This window comes from Plutella xylostella, chromosome 16 (genome assembly GCF_932276165.1).
Source record: "Plutella xylostella chromosome 16, ilPluXylo3.1, whole genome shotgun sequence".
NCBI lineage: Eukaryota > Metazoa > Arthropoda > Insecta > Lepidoptera > Plutellidae > Plutella > Plutella xylostella.
The window spans coordinates 978,426-999,051 of record NC_063996.1 but is presented as its reverse complement, the minus strand read 5'-3'; the positions used below and the strand labels follow the sequence as shown (position 1 = coordinate 999,051).

Sequence of the window (20,626 nt, the reverse complement as noted above, 5' to 3'; positions counted from 1 at the left end):
TATCGATTACTTATGAAAGAAGTTAGTTATGGCAACACTTAAAAATATAAGGACGAAATAAAAGAGCGTACTTCGCTCACTCCTCTGTCGCATAACTTCTAAAAATACAATAAATAAACTGTTCACAGTAGAATTCAAGCTTGCAGCAGCGTGAGAACCTACGTGAAAAACGAAAGGCTTAGTTTGAGCAAAATCTATATTACTCACTATTAATCTTCTATCAAATACTAATAAGATCTAAGATTTTAACAAAATATATTATGTATTTATTAATCATTTATCAATTACCTATTAAGAGTAAAAGTACCAGTGTACCTATAGTACTGTTCTTAAGATTTGTTTAATTACGTTATTTTAACCCTGTTGCTATAAAAATATGCAGATATCTGCGTAAAATTTAATACTGATACTAAAAATATAGATTAATAAAAAAATATGTATGTGCGTATGTATTATTTTGGCATCAAAAAATTTATAGTAGAAGCAATCGATCTAGAGAGTCTATTTAGATAGCTTAAAAAGGCGTATCTTTTGTGTATCACTGTTAATAAAATTGACAATTTGTCCCACTACGTCGACCTAGGCGTAGTGAGCGAAAAAAATAAATATTACTGGCAATAGGCGGGTGTAAAATTCAAAATTTGTGCCCTCACAACCCGAAAGTGCCTATTGGCAAAAGCACACATACATCTATTAAGTATAACATACAAAATTTCTTTTCGCATATCATATCATATCTTACAGTCTTGGATGGAGCAGGCAAGAGAGACCACTTTAGTGACACAGAACGTAGAAAAGACATAGTAAAGACGTATTTTAAAATTACCATTATTTTCCATAGACAATTTAGAGATCTAGAGTATTTTGCGTTAGTAAATAATGTTACACCAACCTTCTTTCGCACTAGTTCTATTGCTGTGTTCAATGATTAAACTTCCCTACATATTTACTATCACTGTTCTGCAATATAAGGAATACAAGGACGAGACTTGTATATGGCAATTTATGAATCCTCCTATGAAAAATTACGGATCGTTTAATTAGAACTACTACTTAGTTACAAAAATTTAAATGTTCAAAATCAGAAATAAAAAGTTGCCACAGACATGTCTCATCCACGTTCTGACACTACATACAGTAGAGAGAGTCAATGATGTCGATTTTGAAGGCAGAAATTCTAAATATAGAGCTGTCAAAACCTTAATTTCTTTGTTTAAAATTCGATTTTATGATTGTATCCGTATTGACATTTTATGCTAGCAAAATTTTTAGTTTGACAGCATTAAAATTAGAATTTCTGCCTTCAGAATCGACATCAATATAGTAATTATATTGTTCATGGCTCACATTTAAAATATCTCAAGAATCTCACTCTAATTTCAAATACATCGTTGCTGCTCTCAAAACTGAACTATAGACTAATAGAACCATTTACAAAACTGCAAATACGACACTCGTTCTCCATCTTGAGTTACTATAGTTTGACAATTAGCGCTCTGAAACTTCGTTTATGCAACCTACATTAACCCTGCTCTCAAATGTCACCTATTACACTAAAATACATAACGACAAACATCACACTCGTTCACCGCGCGCCCACAAAGTGTTCCTTCCACAGTATGTTGGCTAATACACCACCGGCCATGAGCGCGAAGTAGAGCAGCACGGCCGCCCACCACAGCCGCTTCTCCCACTTGCGCTTCTCCAGGTTGCGGAGCACGCCGATGCCGACCAGGAGACCTGCAAGCAAAGGGAGTGGTGGAGTTATAATAAAAAAATAAAGTTTATTCGAAGAAAGGTGTTTACAATAATTTACTTATGGCTAGAGTTTGGATGATTAACATAAGAATTGGTAGACTGATTTCGTAGTGGTAGACTGATGCCGTATAGTCTGCTGTCATAGCTAGGCTATAGAATAGCCTGTATTAATGAGAAGCAGGTCCCAGTTGAAAAAGAGCGTGAGACACTTTGTTGCATATTCATTTTGACGTTTTTTACACTCGTTTAAAGTTTTACTGTAACATTAGGGACTCCGTTGCGTTTAACGGACACCCGGAACAGATTTCGATGCCAGATTATGAGCACAAAATGATGATGATGATAAAGATTCACCTGTATTGACAGATTAGGAATGGTTAGAGTTTAAGAACCCTTACCAGCGACAGCGCCCGCGAGATGCGCCACGTATCCGATGTTCTGCTGCAGGTGGCGCCAGTAGCGGTCGTACACCGCCGTGCCCACGTCCACGCCCGCCAGCAGTACGAACACGAGGAGCTGCACTATCGCGAACTCCATCTCTTTCCAGTTCTGGAGGTAAGGAAAAAATTCATTTGTTAGATCTGATATAGATTGACATTAAACACAAATTTTGTATAAATTATGTATATATTGGCCTGGCAACTCTGGCGAATAGCTGTCAATGAAACAGCTGCTTAAAATTAAATTAATTTTATTCATTAAAAACTAGTTAATAAGCTTAAAATCATTGTAATAGTAAAAATCAAGTGCTAATTCAAGTAACTAAAGTGAATTTTGTGCCTCACAACATAGTTATAACCTAATTGGTGAGCTTGGAAATTGGACTCACCGGTGACCTGTCAAATTTCGAATTTGCAACGATATATCAGGCGAGTATTGTGTAAAATTATCTATAATTATTAAGTATTTTCTCCCCTTAGTCTTAATATCTTGTCTAATTCTATATAACCACCTATTCCAACGTTCTTTTCCGTTAATTTTGTATTTCCTACCCTTTTTTTTCATTACTAATTTGCTACTATAATTTAGTTTTTTCACTTTAGTATTCCTATCTATCAATAACTGTAGTCTCCCTATCCCCCTATTGTTTCATTGTTATACTTTCTATTTCATTTCAATTTAATCACAATATAGTTAGAAGAACAAGTTGCAGTATAGAATTTATATATTATATTTTTTTAAACTTGTGTTGTAGGTTTTTTTTTCATAAGTACTAACATAACCTTGTCCCCATCCCTGTAGTCTTGGTTTAGGTACTTTAGGGACATAAATCCTTCTATGACTCGTGTGCTCGTTTCACTTGACTAATATGTGGAAGTGAATTTGAATGCCTATACTTGTTACATAGATAACTAACATTCACTTCCTTAGACTAGCTTAGCTACCAAATAAGTAAACTAGGTACTTTTTATGCTTACATAATTACATAAATATATATATTTTCTTATTTTTAATATCTTTTAACACCTTGTTGTCCTGTAATCATTGTAACAGTGATAAACAATTTCATATCTCACTAGTTTAACTACCAATCTTCATTATCTATCGATATACTACCGTACTCCCCCGTGTGGTTTCAGGAAACTACCAAAGATGATGACCCGTGGGAAAGCACAAACCCGTGACCTGGAGCTCCAGCTGAGGAACACACTCGAAGACCTTAAAGCATCTCGAGACCTGTCTGATCAACTGATGAAAGAACGGGAAGAAAATGAGAAGGAATTTGAATGTCTCTTGAAAAAGAACACATCCCTGAAGAATGTTGTGACCGAGTTAGATATCCAATGTCAGGACTTGCAAGGCAAATGTGACGAGTTGAGTAACTTGCTACACTCATACCAGCAATGCCAAGATATACACGAAGTCACCCTGTCTCAGATTCACAGCCTTGAACAACAGCTGGCAGAGTCAAATGCTGAAATCCACAGACTGAATGAGAAGAAACAGCATGATGCAAATAATGAAACAATGGCCTTGTATGACGAACTAGTTAGCTCCCACTCAAAAACTGTGCCTACAATAGACCTAACCACACCTTGTAAGGAACTGCAATATGATGATTGTTGTGAAAAGAAAATCAAGATAATAGGTGCAAATAAACTAAAGAAATATTGTAGAATAAATAGATTTATAAGTAGAACTAAGAAAACAATCAAGAAATATAAGACCATCCCACACCAACCTTTAAAAACAGAAAAGGTGAGACTTGGAACACTGGTCCAAAAATACGAGAAAGAAATTTCTAAACAAAACCAGGAGCTCGCAGACTGCAACGAACAGTACGAGATAAATATGGCGATGCTACAACAAAGACTAAATAACTTGAAGTTAGTCTTAAACACTCCAAGGGTACCATCTACTGAGGAAAACACCACCAGCTCCCAGTTGTCAGCGGCTCTGGCTCTATCAGAGGCCACCCAAGATGCATCACCTATCCAGCCTGCTACCAATACTTCACTGGGCACTCATACCAGTGACATTGCCAAGCAGCTGCAGCAGTCCGCCCCGGCCACCACGTGCACTCCAGATGAGTTCCGGCCAGATGGATTCTGCAACGACGAGCCCGCCACGCCATCACTCAATACTCCAATGTCAAAGCAGCCCGCAGTGACCCCAGCCTCGTCTTCATGTACCAGTCTGCAAGAAGAAGCCCCATCGAGTAGCTACAGTTGTTCTCCTTATGAGACAATTGTTTTTTCTGATAAGTTAGGTAGTAAAATGGGCTATATGCTGAACGACTATCTCAGGCAAAAAGTAGTTAATATATGTATGCCAGGTGCCTCATTTAAGCAAATTGTAGATAGGATAGTGTCAGGGCAATACAGCTTGAATACTACAATAGTATTACTAGTAGGAAATAGCATAGAAGTAGAGAAAGAGGACATAATTCAATGTTATGACGCACTTTCTTCTATTTATGTTAGGAAAACCATTATTTGTGCTTTCCCTTACTCCGCCTCACGGACTACAAAGCAGAATAATTACATAGGTGATTTAAATATGTTATTATTTAACATGACCTTTGGTGACAGAGAAAGAATGATGTATTTCGATACAAACAAATTTATTCATAATTTTATTTTGACTAAGAGTACATTATTTGTACCTAAGTTTTATAAGCGACAGATAGCTAAATTGTTAGCTTACAATATTTATGACCCTGTTATAAGTAGTATAACAGAAGTAGGACCAACTGATACGATAGTTAGTAGTAATACTAATGTAAATTTAAACTGCCATGCACGACAAGAGATGAGCAACTGAGAGTTGTACACCAGAACATTCAGGGGCTTTCTCGCAAACTTCTAATGCTAGAGTTATTTTTAGAACAATACGACATAGACATAATTTGTATTACTGAGCATCACCTTAAAAATGATGACATGAATATTAATGTAAAAAATTACAATGTTATTAGCTCATTTAATAGGAAATCGTTAGACAAAGGAGGATCATTAATATTTGTAAAGAAAAATTTAAAATGTAAGGATAGGAAAGACATTGTAAAATTATCGGTCGAAAGAATAGCTGAACTAGCTTGTGTTGAGATGGACAAGTATATAATTTTAAGCGTGTACAGGCCCCCCTCTTCTGACTATAAAGTATTTGAGAAAGTGATGGAGGATAGTCTTACCATCTTATCTAAGAGCTCAAAACAAGTGGTCGTGGTGGGAGATTTTAATATTGATTTATTAGTTGAGACTTCTATGAAATGTTGTATAATTAATTTGTTCAAGTCATATAATTTAAGTAATGTCTTCCTGGAACCTACCAGAATTACTCCCACCTCAGCCACTTGTATTGACAATATTTACTGTAATTGTGATTTTACTAATCATTCTGTAATCAATTGTTTACCATCCGACCACAGTGGGCAAATTATTACGTTTCCTTGTACTTTTGAACGTAAGTCAGCCACTTTCAAGTTCAGACCAGTAACATCATACAGAATTGATAAGTTTAAATCTCGATTGAACAGTAAACTTGACTACTGTAGAAGCTCTTATCCCGAATCCCAATGATGCCTTTAAGGAAATATTTCAAGGTTTGTCTCAAGAATTTGAAAACGTGTTCACTAAGAAAGAAGTAGATGTTAATTGTAAACTAAGTCTTAATGACTGGGCAACATCGGGAATTTATAAGAGCAGAAGTAAATTATATGATCTCTATGAACAGCGTACATTTACTCATGACGATAACTTTAGAGATTATGTAAAGAAATATACAAAGATATTCAAAGCCGTTTGCCACCAAGCTAAATCAGATTATATAAATAGAAAGATTAAAAACTCTAATAACAAGATTAAAACCGTATGGAATATCATTAATACTGAAACCGGGAAGAATAAACCACGTGATTTAAATTTTGAACTTAAAATTAATGATAAAATTGTTTCATCTAGTGAAGAAGTGGCTTCCGTCTTTGAAGATTTTTTCCGTAGTATACCGATAGCTACAACTGAGAACCTTGATTCATCTTGCGCTGAAGCTGAACGTTTGCTAAGAGGGAATGCACCGCCTTGCGATCTCGACTTTCAATTTCATGGTATAAATACACAGACCATAATTACCACTTATAAAGAATTAAATTTAAAAATGACAGAAGATTTATGGGGCATGTCCGTTAAAGTTATTAGTCATGTTATTGATATCCTAGCACCCCACTTGGCTAATCTTTTTAACAGATGCATTGAGGTCGGTGTATTCCCCGATTTGATGAGACTTAGTAAACTAATACCGCTTTTTAAATCTGGTGAGAAAAATGATCCCAATAATTTTAGGCCTGTATCAGTTTTGCCAGTACTGAGTAAAATATTTGAAAAAATTATGCTGCATCAAATGCTTTCGCACTTTAGTATTCACGGCCTTCTCCATAACCAACAGTTCGGTTTCACCAAAGGTCGATCTACAACTGACGCTGGTGTCGCGTTGGTCAAACACATATTTAGTGCTTGGGAGGAACGTCTTGATGCTGTGGGTGTATTTTGCGATCTATCGAAAGCATTTGATTGTGTGGATCATGCCACTCTACTTATGAAACTTAAATATTATGGGCTAACTGGCAAAGCTCTTACATTATTGGAATCATACTTAAGCAACAGAACTCAACTAGTTGACATAAATGGAGTGCGTTCGGCTGGCTGTCCTGTCAGTATGGGTGTTCCCCAAGGCTCGATTTTAGGACCATTCTTGTTTCTTGTATATGTTAACGATTTACCGTTTTTGGTAGATAAATTATGTGAGATAGTACTGTTTGCTGATGATACTTCACTTATATTTAAGTTGAAGCGACAAGAAGTCAATTTTGACAATGCAAACAGTACTCTTTCCATAGTTGCTAATTGGTTCACTGTAAATAATTTAGCTCTTAACTCCAAGAAAACAAAATGTATTAAATTCACTTTGCCTAATGTAAGACAAGTAGAGACATATTTGACATTGAATAACGATGAGCTAGAGTTAGTAAATGAAACGGTATTCCTGGGTATTACAATTGACTCAAAGTTGCAATGGGGACCCCATATTGAGAGGATAGCCGGTAGATTGAGTTCTGCAGCTTATGCGGTTAGAACCATTAGACAGTTAACAGATGTAGATACAGCCAGGCTTGTGTATTTTAGTTATTTTCATAGTGTTATGTCTTACGGAATTCTATTGTGGGGACGAGCGGCTGACATTAATCAAATCTTTGTTCTGCAAAAACGAGCAATTCGAGCCATATATGTATTAGGGTCTAGAATTTCATTAAGAGATACGTTTAAGGAAATAGGTATACTAACTGTTCCATGCCAATATATCTATGAAAACATTATGTATGTTCGTAAAAACTTAAATTCATTTAGTAAAGTAGGAGCCACTCACGGTATTGAGACCAGAAACAAAAATAAGTTGCTTTTCCCCACACTCAGACTTTCGAAAACAAACACATCATTCATGGGGAACTGTATACGCTTTTATAATAAATTATCAAATGAAGCAATAAACCTTACTGAGCAAAAGTTTAAGAATTATGTTAAAGCTACGTTATGTAGTAAAGCTTACTATAGTATAAATGATTATTTAAACGACAAAAACGCGTGGTCTTGTCCACCTCAGCTAAGGCTATTGAAAAAATGAAATGGATATAGGTACTTAAGTAAAATTGTAGGTACTAGATATAAGTAAAAATTGTAATAGATTTTAAGGAAAAAGTTGAAAAGATGCTCGAGGAGTTTCTTTCGCCATTTCTTTCCTTCTCAATGACGGGGCCTTTGTGAAATGGTGGTAGATGACTATCGACAAATAATTGTAAAATTTTACGTCGATTAAACCATTTGAATTTGAATTTTGAATTTGAATTTGTAGTCATGAATCAACAGCTACGACGAATGGTCTACCTATTTAGGTTTGCACAGATTTTTGGTCCACCTGCCCAAATACCTAATAGCAAAACGGAATAATTAACTACCTTAATAATACGGGAAGTAGGTATGTACACTACAGCAATAAACCAGACGAGTCAAAGTCTATTTATAGCTGAACCACACCACACCTCCCAGATCTCACCATAATATGTAATAGTAGCGATATGCGCGGCAATAAGCGCATAAACGCCCCCTGACGCCCCGGCCAGGTACACCCTGGGATCCGTCAGCGACGTGGCCAGCGACCCTGCCGCCACGCCCGCCGCGTACACCAGCAGCACGCGCCACCAGCGGTGCACCATCTCCAGCGGGACTCCGAGGAAGAGTTGGACTAGGAGGTGCACTATACAGGGTGTTGCAAAACTTAGTTTCTCAATAGAGTGTTGATGACGCAACTTTTGTCTATGAAGATAAGTTTTTTATGCTCGAATTTCCAAAAGTTGTACAGATTGTCTTTCTCAGACACCCCCTTTCGGCTTAATATAGGTACCTCTTAGCAACACCCTGTATATCAACATACATTTTCAAAAACAGCCTTAACCTCACCCATGGCTACAGAACAGCTCCAAAAACTCACCATAATAATGGTAGCAATGTGCGCGGCAATAAGCGCATAAACCCCGCCCGAAGCTCCCGCTAAATACACCCTTGGATCCGTCAGGGTCGTGGCCAGGGAACCCGCGGCCACGCCCGCCGCGTACACCAGCAGCACGCGCCACCAGCGGTGCACCATCTCCAGCGGGACGCCGAGGAACAGCTGGACTAGTAGGTGCACTATACAGGTTGTTTCAAAACTTAGTTTCTCAATAGAGCATTTGTTGATGACGTAACTTTTGACTATGAAGATAAGTTTTTTAGTTGTCGAATTTCCAAAAGTTGTTCAGATTGTCTTTCTCATTCACCCTCTTTTAGCTTACTATAGGTACCTCTTTGCAACACTTTGCAACATTTTCAAAAACAATTTCATGGCTTCAGAAGAGCTCCCAAAACTCACCATAATAATAGTAGCAATATGCGCGGCAATAAGCGCATAAACTCCTCCCGACGCGCCCGCTAGATAAACCCTTGGATCTGTCAGGGAAGTGGCTAGCGAGCCCGCCGCCACGCCCGCCGCGTACACCAGCAGCACGCGCCACCAGCGGTGCACCATCTCCAGCGGGACGCCGAGGAAGAGTTGCACGAGGAGGTTGACGAGTAGGTGCACCACGCTGTGGGGTGAAGGGATAGGTTATAAAAAGGTAAAATCATAGAGTAACTTATTAAAACGGGAAGGTAAAATCTATAGGATGTAACCCGTATTGTTGCTGAACAGAATTATTTACGAGAACAATGTGGTTGAAGACGTAGGTTACACGACACTGATCAGAGTACCTAGAGTTTTAAAGGATTCTATAAATAATATGAAACATAGGGCCAGGTGAAAAAGAAAATCTATAGCTTAGAAAAGGTCATCTCATCACGTTTTACACTCATACGTTTTGCGGAGTTTGTAATTATGTGCAATTTGTGGTAATTTTACAGAATCGATTGTCCTAACCCCGCCCAGCACAAACTTACACCATTAATTTAACTCATACTATCAGTTTGTCTGTAAAGATTAAAGAGATTGTCGACTAGAGACAGTACTAACACTCAATTTAGAGTAATTTACACCTACATTAAATAGATCCTGCTTTACTACAGACTGTGTTAAATTAAACTGAACTAAAATTATGATGTCATAGCACAGTTTACTTTACGGTAGGTAAATGCTCATATCTAAGTAGGTACAGGTTCTGATATAAAAATATAAACAAAATACTTTTCAAAATAAGTGGCAGCAATTTACCACTTACTGTGAGTACGCAATGTGATACGGCTACAGAAGTAGTGGGTATACGTGGGTTCTGGCTCACCCCCCACCGTCCTCCTCGCACCCCTGTTTTTTGGAAGTCACGGGCGAACCACCAGCTAAAAAAAAAAAAAAAAAAAAAAAAAAAAAAAAAAAAAAAAAAAAAAAAAGTGAAACCCCCCCATCTAAATCGATTGCGCTGGGTCCTGCATCGCTACGTTGCACCGTTCCCGAGATAGTTTTTGGGATTCAGGGACTCCTAGATGATTTGCTAATCACCACTAATGACCTGTGCACATTAATGCGAATTCAGCTATTTCTAAGAATACTTGTTTGCTCGTTAAAATCAAGATCAATAATTGACAAACCATTTGTAATCAGGAATACTTGTTTGCTCGTTAAAATACGATCGAAATTGGTATAAAACACCAACGCTGCGACGATATCTTCACAGTTTGCGCTTCATATCCCGAGGAAGAAATAAATCAGCTTCTACAAGTGTCAAGGAAAGTGAAGAGTCTTCGTCAGTTCATTGTAAGGATCATGGATGTAAGTTACTATTTTATTCTTCTATTTTGTTGCTTATTTCCTACTATATCAGTATCGTTTTCTTGTTTTATCCGACTACGACAATGTTATGTTTATAAATCATTGGTTATGTATGTACCTACGTAAAACTGACTCTATTTCATTGATTTTAGAATGAGGTGTTGGATTTGTCTTGATCTATGAAGTGTTCTACTTATACATATAACGTGATATAATTATATGGCGGATATTAAATATCATTTTCCGTGATCGGTTATTATTTTGCTGTCTATATTATCGTACTTACCATTCACTTTTGTTGTAGATTACACGCTGTATGAAGAATGTAGAGGACACCGATGTGGAGGAAAATACCTACAAGCACTATTACTTTCCTCTATCTGATGATGAGGGATCATACCAACCGCATGCCAAACGAATTGAAACAATCGACGAGTTCTTTGAGGAACCAAAGAATAAGAAAAGGAAATGCTCTTCTACCGTTGGACGATCCACTAAAAATGGAATGGTTTATATTTCATCCAACTCCGATGATGGAACCGGTGCGGCGCACCTAATAAAAATAGAAGTTTACAACCTAAAAAAATTAGCGAATATCGAGCAGAACCAGCATTGGAAACATGCAGAAGTTCGCGTTAAATATTATGCGAAACCAGGCGATAAACACAACGATCGAACTCGTGAGATCATTCACGCTATTACTAAGCAAATTGCAACCAAAGAAGATTGTGAAAAATACTTTTACAAAAATAAGGATGAATAAAATTATGATCATTTAGTTTATTTTTGGTTTTCATTTACTTATTTCCTTATAGATTATTTAAAATGAAAGTCAGCAATCACATTTTATTGTTAAAACTTTATTATACTTACTTAACTAGTTGTTACAAAATACATTAAACATTTCCAATAACAAAACATCATTATAAATAGTGTTATCACTAAACATACAAATAAAATCATTTAAAGACATACCTCTTAACTTAAAGTACAAATAAAGTAAACAGTATTGACCACAGAGGGAAGAAAAAACACTTTGAATTACATTACTATTGTATATCCACTTTTTAGTGTTCTTACATAAAAATGATAAATGATGACTTGTTGGTTTACGACCAAAAGTATCAAAGTATTCTCCTACACCATCCGTATTGATATGTATTGCTACCCAGTGAGATCCTGGTTTGTTATCAGGGTCTAAGTTACTAATGATATACACTGGTGCAGTCATGTGAACTGGAATGCGATTTGCAGCAAACACATGCCATTCCAAGGCATGGTGTATTTTTTTCATGTATTTTCCAATTTCAAGTGAATTCATTTTAACAATAATCCAAACATGTCTTTATCATAATATAACATGAAGAATAGTAATCGTATTTAACATACATCATTATTAAATATGTACGTAATGCGGTTAATTATTATTTATTTGTTTAAAATGAAGTTTAACGCATGCTGTTCCAAATTCAAATGGTAGCTGATGACCAGTTTCAGTTCTGATATCAATTTCCATCGTATCGAATTCTCGCCTCAATACAGGAATATAATAGGGGTGTGAAAATATATTCATTTTATATGCACCATACAAATACTTCGATGAGTCCAAAGGGACATTTCGTAAAAGTGAAGTCATAACGTCACCAACTATTTGAGGTTCACATATATCACAATAAATAAATATTTGTGATGGTAATCCCAGATAAAGGTTTACTGGATATTTACTTATAGGATTTGTAACAAGATTAACATTTGGTTCAAACCCAAGTTGAAGACAGAGCTTAGGTGATAATTTCAGCACTGATATTGCATCATTGTCTATCCCCACCGATACAAATTTTGTAATGTCATTATAAATGAATGTAATGTTATTATTTTGTATAACTGTGTTCAAGTTTAATGATGATATAAGATTTTGTATAGTATCATAATTTGTTGCATGAATTTTTGTATCTTCAGTATAAAGATTTTGCAATCCTTGGGATGGTCTTTTTTTAGTTATACTTATAATGTTTTCAGATTCCTGTACTGTTAACATTGAACAAGGATAATTAAATTCAACCAAGCTTACTGCCCATTGTCCTTCTAATTTAATTACTTTTGGTAACTTTGTCACAAAATTAGATGTTTTATTTAGAGGAAAATATTCCATAGAACTATTACTCAGGAGAGTTAAATAAAAATTATTCACAAACATAGTTACAAGAACATCATGAACGTCCTACAAACTTGGTTACTTTTACTATTCTGAGTACATTCCAAACATATTTTGCTTAAATATGATTTAAGTGGGGAATCGCTTGGGACTTTAATAAATAAATAAAATAAAAATTATAAATAGAATTAGTTTATTTAGTAATCGTATTTAAGAAACATAATTATTTTATAAGTATTTTCATTAACTAGTAACCTAACTACTGAAATCTACAGTAACATTTCTGTTTTTATCAATCTCTATTATATTATCAAATTCAGCGTAAATCATACAGTTAACGGTTTGAGTAAGTGCAGTTTCAAATCGTACTTCTAATCTGACACTACCATGTCTAATCAGATTCCAGTGGGCTGTTGAACTAGCTGATAAATCGGGTGTTAAATCAAAAGCCATTAAACAATATCCATCTGAGTAATTATCTCTACTGATACCATTTCCCTCATTCAAAAAGTGAATACCGGTTCCTGAGAATAATGTATGATAAGCTGCAGTGAATATTTTATTACTGAATACAGGTTGTAATGCCTTAGATGGGACTTGCACCCCATCAATGTATAAGCTGAATGTGTTAATACCATAATTATCAAAATCATAAGGATTTTTTATATAGGATCCATTGAAGGACGTATTGTCTATAAATCCTATTATAAACCTTTTAGGTACCTGACCTAGAAATACATTATCAAGCGTTTTGCCTTGTATACCAGAAGGTATAGTTAAAACTTTTACTTCAGCCCTTGTTATTGGATATTTAGCAGTAGTTGTTGTTAAAACCTTTTGATGAGCAAGTAAAACACTAGGATTAATTCTAGCTTTACGAACCATTAGTGTAGCATCGGTAATCGAAACTTTTAGCTTTACATCATTAGACTTAGCCATTAAATTAAAAGCGTCTCTGGATCTTATCAATTTGATACACATTTCCACACCATTTAATAAAAACTTTTCTTGATTGAATATGTCACCATGTAAATGACCCAACATTTCTACCTCTTTACTTTCCTCAACAAACTTTTGTCTTTCTGCAAAACCTTTATTCCCATCAGTTGAATTCATTTTTCCAGGTGTGTCTTCATACCACAATCCACACGTGAGATGTGACTGTTTCGCTGCTGGACCATAGTTCAACAATGTTTCTATATAGGCTCTATATCCATAGGTATTATTAGGAGGTGACACTAGTTTTTGATTAAGATACACATCTAACTGACTAAACAGTGAATGAAGCCAATTATTTACAGGTGCCACAACAGTTGTTAAGGTTAATGGTGTTAAGTCTTGGTTTAACACTTTAGCTTTAATATGGATCAGGGTATGTGATAGATCAATGTAATCATCACCGGTACCAGGAACTTGGAACTCTATGGGTCCATCATCACTTAAGGATGAAATCGGTTTGTAATGAATCCACTGTCCACTTTCTATACTAGTTTGAGTGGCTGGTAATGCAAATAAATCTAACTCAGACTTCACACATTCACAAGAATTATTATGTAAAAAGGACATTTTTAAGGATCAGAAAATATGTCGTTGTATTTAATATTCTTGCTCCTTTTAGCTGTTTTCACTGCTTTCCGTTTAAGGTTTTGTGAATGACTGAGTGCTTGTAAACATTGTCTTTTAATTTTATATCCAGAGCCCATCATTGTTCTATCCAACTTTTCATCAGCTTTTCGTTTCAAATTACCGGTAGCCTCTTTTAAACGGTTTCTGACTGACTCATCCAACGGTTTTGAACTAACCATGTCAGACAGAACCCCCACACCGGCATTCAATGCCTCCCTACCCAAGACCTTGGCTCCATTAGATAGTAGGGGTAAAACCGATCGAAATAGACCACCCAAGAAACTGCCAACTCCATGACCACGTTGATGAGCAACTCCTTTGTAAATAACTCCAACACCTGACCCCGCTTGATGTCTATAATAATGTTCATATGGACAAATATTACTATTAAGTTTAGAATACATTATTGAATGCGCTTGAAGTGTAGTTTAACACAGGTCGCCCCAGACTGAAATGGTATCTGCTTTCCTGTGTTTGTATTTATATCTATTTCAATTGTGTCAAACTCTCTACGCATAACAGGCATGTAATGAGGATGAGAGAAAACATGCATTGTATTGAATGCGCTTGAAGTGTAGTTTAACACAGGTCGCCCCAGACTGAAATGGTTTCTGCTTTCCTGTGTTTGTATTTATATCTATTTCAATTGTGTCAAACTCTCTACGCATAACAGGCATGTAATGAGGATGAGAGAAAACATGCATTTTATTCGATCCATTTTATATGTACCTATGATATTTTCATGGTCTTGAACAGTAAACATTGTACAGGAAATATTGAAACTCTTATTATCAGGAAAGTATGAAATAGAACTGTTACTCGGTAACGTTAAATATAAATTATCGTGATTCATATATTTTTTATACTCGAAGCTAGTATCCAACTATTAAACTTATCTGGATATCCTTTCCACTTCACTAACAATTCCTTTCTGCGACCTGAGTAACGAGAGCGTATAATTTTATCTATTTTGTATTTAATAGAGGTGTCGTAAACTACTTTTTGCAGTTCTTTTTCATAAAATGTACCTGTAATAGGTTCATTCTCTAAATCTTTTAAAGTGTAAACAACCCAAGGAGAACGCTCTATTATTGATGTGATAACAAAGACTTCATCACTCCAATTTGTTTCATAACCCTTTTGAAATATGTGTTTATACTTAGTGATTCTGACGTGATCGCCTATATTGAATTTTGGTTTGTGTACTCTCCTAGTCATCATACTTTGTTTTTTATTCCCATATAAGTTGTTCCAAACTGTCATGATATTGTTAGAACTAACTTCACAGGGACGCATTTTTATACTTCTATGAATGGTGTGATTGTATGAGTGAAGTAAATCTGACAAAATATCAACATATCGGTAAGTATTATTATGAGTAAAGTAACGCCACATTTTCATTTTAAGAGTGCGCTGAAATCTCTCTACAACACTAGCTTTAATATCTGGATTATTTGTGGTGTAATAATTTATATTATGTCCATTCAAAAATGACCGCACATTTTTTGATATAAACTCTGTTCCTTTATCCGATTGTAAGTGTCTAGGAGTAGCTTTAGCTTCAGAAAATATGTTTGCAAAGGATTTTTTTATAGAATCAGCTTTCTTTGTTCGTATGGCTCTTGCAAATGCATATTTACTAAAGACATCAATAACACATAAAATATAATTATAACCATCGTTATATTCACTATAAGAACGCATATCACTTAAATCAGCTTGCCAAAGTTCATTCAGATTCGATAAAACATATCTATTCCTTGGGAACCTTCGTTGAACAGGTTTATGTAATGTGTATGTTTCTTGAGCTTCTAACCATTTTTTTACTTCATCTTTGCTCATCTTACTTTTCATTGCATCTGATAGTTTATTCAGACTACTGTAACCAGCTGGATGAGATATGTCATAGTAAATATTATGTATTTCTAATAAGGGTTCCATCTTTCCCAATCAATTTTTCTCTTTGTTTTGTTTCCACTTTTTGTTCTTTCAGTTTGTGGTGTTGAATATTCCGGTGTTGAATATTCCGGTGTTTCTGTATTTATAGGTTTCTGAAGAGGATCAGGAGTTGTCGAAATAATATCATTAATAAAGTTCACTCTTTTTCGATTACCAATGTAAGTTAGAGGTACCTGTATCTCTTTTAAGACTGTGGCAAATTCTTCCCATCCACGTGGTGAACTATTTTTAAGAGGTCTTATAACATCATTGAGTAAGTCGACAATATTGCTTTTAAGAATTTCTTTGTTATTTATAAAGACCACACCTTGTTGATCCCAATGAACTTTGTCTTTATTATTTAAAAGTATATTTAACAGCAGCTCACCCTTAGTAGCGTATGATTTCGGTAACATTTGAAGTAATTGCGTCTTAGTATAAAAATCATGATTCTTTTCGTCTTTCTTCGGTAAGGTTAGGTTAAAGTCTGTTATAGGTTCTGCATTTACACCACTTTTATTGCTCTCAGATTCTTCAAATGATATTATAGGTATCTCAAAAGGTTTTTTATCTTTCCGAACAAAATATAAATATCTTTGTAGTGTTTGTAAATAAAGAGACCATTTTTCTCTATCTTCTAATTTTTTACTTAAAACTTTATGCATCTCTTCATCAAGACGAGATAGGTTATTTGTATTCGTATTATTAATATTATTTTTTAGTTTCTCTATCACCTCGGGTTCAATTAATATCATTTTCTTCGCATGATCCATCTTTATTTAGATATAATTGAACCAAGCAATGCAGTCAAAACTGATCCTAGAATTATAGGTAGAAACGCACCACCTTTTTGTACAATAATATTTTTCCTAAGTTTGTTTTTTCCTTTTGAGATAAGTTTTCTTAAGATATTTTTATATCTGTTCAATTTACTTTTTTCTTTTTCTTTAATAGGAATTTTACTTTGTAAAACGTTATAAATGCACTCACATAGACAATTTATTTCTTCCTCTCCACAAGCTTTTAATAGAACTTTTCTATGTTTTGGTTTAAGTAAATGTAATGCTCTCAAGAAGTCACCATGGATGTGAACTCTTGACTTCATTATAATGGAATGAGTGTTTTCTGACGTCTGTTCATATATTTATATCCCTTCTTTGCTATGTAACATGTTGTGTACTGATTAGGAAATATGTTAGTTTTAAAACGATACATATCATCGGTGTTTTGTTTTAAATCAATCATCAAATATCCATGTGGTTTACTTGTAGCGTCCCTATAAGCATCTTCAACAAATTTTACATTTTCAGGTGAAAGTTGTCTACTTAAAAAACGTATTTGAGTTTTATCTCGAGGGTTTTTAAAGTAAATTATGTAACTAGAGTTTAGTGATATATCACGCTGTCCTTTCCCTTGATGGAATAAATTTTGAGTAATATAAAATACACTTAAGTTTCTGTGATGGCTTCCTTTCGTAAATATATCAACTACACGACCATCAGATTCTCTCATAAGATCGTCAATTATAATCAGTTGTGGTTCCTTTCCATCAAACATACTTAAATCTGGAATACCTTGATAGTATTCAACACCTTTTAGATTATACAATGGTTGCATCTCATCGTAACACCACATTATATTTTTGTAGTCTTGACTGCATATTTTTTTCATATGTTTTAGAAATTCACAGACAAAATTGGACTTTCCACAACCACTTGGACCAGCCACAATGGCAGTAAACGGGTGCTCAAAATGAAACATAATTAAAAATAAGTTAAACGCGTTTACTCTCTTCAAGCTTACACTAAGATATGAAGACAAAATATAAAAAATCACCTTAATATTACTCATTTTACAAATATAAAATAACATCGTAAGTACTTATTATCATAAACTAATTTAAACAATGCTTTGTCACAATTATTTACAAATTATCACTTAATAACTACTAAACTAATTTACCTTATCTTATAGTGACCCCATGCTAAAGTATTGGTTGAGTTTGGTATAATATAGCGCTTTGTATCATTGTAAGACAAACAAATCTTATTTATTTTTTGAGTAAATATTACATGCTTAATGGATCTAAACCTAAACATTTCAGCTAGTTGTATATCTTCATCAAATAAACACGACTTATAATTATTAAACTTAAGGTTTTTAGTCACATATTTATTTACACCTTTTGCTTTTGTTATAGTTTTATCTTCAACTTGCATGGCATACATTTTGGATCGTAATCCAACAAATTCAGTAAACAGCTTCCCATTGTTTTCATCTTTGAAATATCCTAACTTTTTCTTGTTCACTAAAGGAAATCCATACACATTATTTTTAGGATAGTCAGAAGTATCAAAATACTCGTTAAGATCTTCCTTGATTTCTTTGTAGAAATCCATGCAATTTATTTGATAAACTAAACTATCTGTATCAGTGTATAATAACTTAATATTACTAAATTTCCGTTTCATATACTTATAATGAAAATCATACATTAATGTCTTCGATATATCTAATATACTAAAACCTAAATATATTGGTTTATTATAGAAAAGTTTTGTTTTATGTAACTGTACTGCTACTAAACTTTCAGAAAATATGGAAAGACTATGAAACTCAGGGCGAGCTATTAACGATTCAGCACCTTGAGTCTTGCCACGGTTCTCCCAGTGTGTAAGTAACTTAACATTGACTCTTTTTTCAATGTTTTCCATGGTTTTCCCAAATATAGAGTTATTCATTAATTTGTAGAAATCTTTTTCAAAGTCTGAGGTTGCTAATGTACGTAATTGAGTATTTAGTTCGATGTATTTTTTTAACCACGGACTTTGCTTGAATTTCAATACTCTGTGCACTTTTGTTACTTTCAAACCCATATCTAAACATTGTAAAAGATTTCTGTAATGTATTACATAATTTTTCTTATCATTCAAATTTGGTACTAATTTTCTTTCTTTACTTCCTCCAATAACAACATTTTCAGGGCATAGAGGAAAGTCTGAATGAAAATCGTGTAGGTTGTCAGGGTATTGCAGATCCACTTCTAAAATATATCCAATATCTGAGGTTATTGATACGTTATAATTGATGTCAGTCTGTTCCCACTCAAAATCAGATATAGGTAAATACTGAGACATGGCCCATCCATATAGGTTGTTCGCATCGTAATAAGCTAGGTATGAAATAGGCTCCTCAATTTTATAATCTTTCATGTAAGGATTATTTGCTTTTGCATACCTGTTACAACATTGTGAAACACCGCCTCGTATACCCGATTTTATGAATGCTATTTTATCAAATTCAGTTAACAACTCAAGTTCTACTCCAGTGCATTTTAACATAGCATCCCAGCTTAAACCAGGAGCAGTGTAATAATGGGCTGGATCCAAATCATAAGTTTTAATACAAACATTTCGAAAGTTTTCAAATACATCACTTAAAAGTAATACATCAGTTTTTAAATAGAGATCGGAATAGTCTCCCATGTTACGACAATTGAAATGATCCCAAACGTTTTGAGCATGAGTATAATCTTCAGACGTTATGGTGTTTCCAGTAAGTGAACTATAGAAATGGTCTATTGATGGCAATGATGGAGTTTTTAATGAATCAAATGAAGTCATGAACTCATAGGGATACACCCCCTTCCTTTTTAACAGGTTAAAATCCTCATTTCTTGGATATTCTTTTCTGAGTTCATTGAACTGATCATCATTCAGATGCGAGGCTAAGGATTCTAAACTACTAGATAAAAACTTACATGAATCAATGAACCTCAAACTTACTCGTTTTCCATTTATGTTTAACATTTTAGAGAACGAAATATACTTTTCTTTATTTTGTGGTATTATGTAAACTTCACCTTCAGCGAAATTCAAAGCGTGCACAATGAAATGCGCATCATAGTTACTTAAGTTATGCAATATTACCGGTACAAATGGAACTTTATGGAACTTTTGAGAGCACACTTCATGTGTAACACCACAAAAGACACCAGTGTACCAGTCATAATCAATATACTGCTCTGAGTTTAAATCTTTTTCACATATGTAACATACAGTGGCTTGACAAATAGTTTTTTTGTCTTCTTCAGATAAGGAAATGGGGCATTTCTGAAAACTGTTTTTTCTACTTATAACCTGAAGGTCATCGTGCAAACTCTTCATAAAGACCTGAGCACAGTCTTCACCACTGTATGTAACATATTTTGAAAGTTCATTGTCATAAGAACATTTAATATAATATCCAAAACTGTACACATCATGTCTTTGAACATTCGTAGTTGAAGATATAGTCGGATCATTAGAGCATGACTCAATCGGTTTTAAAAGCGATTCGAAATCAGCATAAATTACAAATGGGACC

General features: G+C 34.6%; 2 protein-coding genes across 6 annotated transcripts in view; both read right to left on the bottom strand.

The window, feature by feature from the left end:
* Positions 1-1,237: 1,237 nt before the first annotated feature.
* Positions 1,238-20,626, bottom strand: part of LOC105391561 (rhomboid-related protein 2) — a 34,327-nt gene continuing 14,938 nt past the window's right edge. For all 5 annotated transcript variants that reach the window (XM_048626367.1, XM_048626369.1, XM_048626368.1 and 2 more), the window contains 3 exons: positions 9,157-9,370; positions 2,157-2,307; positions 1,238-1,740 (listed from right to left, as the gene is read on the bottom strand). In XM_048626367.1, the coding sequence (XP_048482324.1) occupies positions 1,586-1,740; positions 2,157-2,307; positions 9,157-9,370 (520 nt within the window). In that variant the 3' untranslated portion in view covers positions 1,238-1,585. The remainder of the gene's footprint in view (positions 1,741-2,156; positions 2,308-9,156; positions 9,371-20,626) is intronic.
* LOC125489689 lies at positions 18,025-20,549 on the bottom strand. The gene has a single exon (XM_048626366.1). The coding sequence runs from the start codon at positions 20,425-20,427 to the stop codon at positions 18,220-18,222; it is 2,208 nt and encodes a 735-aa protein (XP_048482323.1). The 5' UTR covers positions 20,428-20,549; the 3' UTR covers positions 18,025-18,219.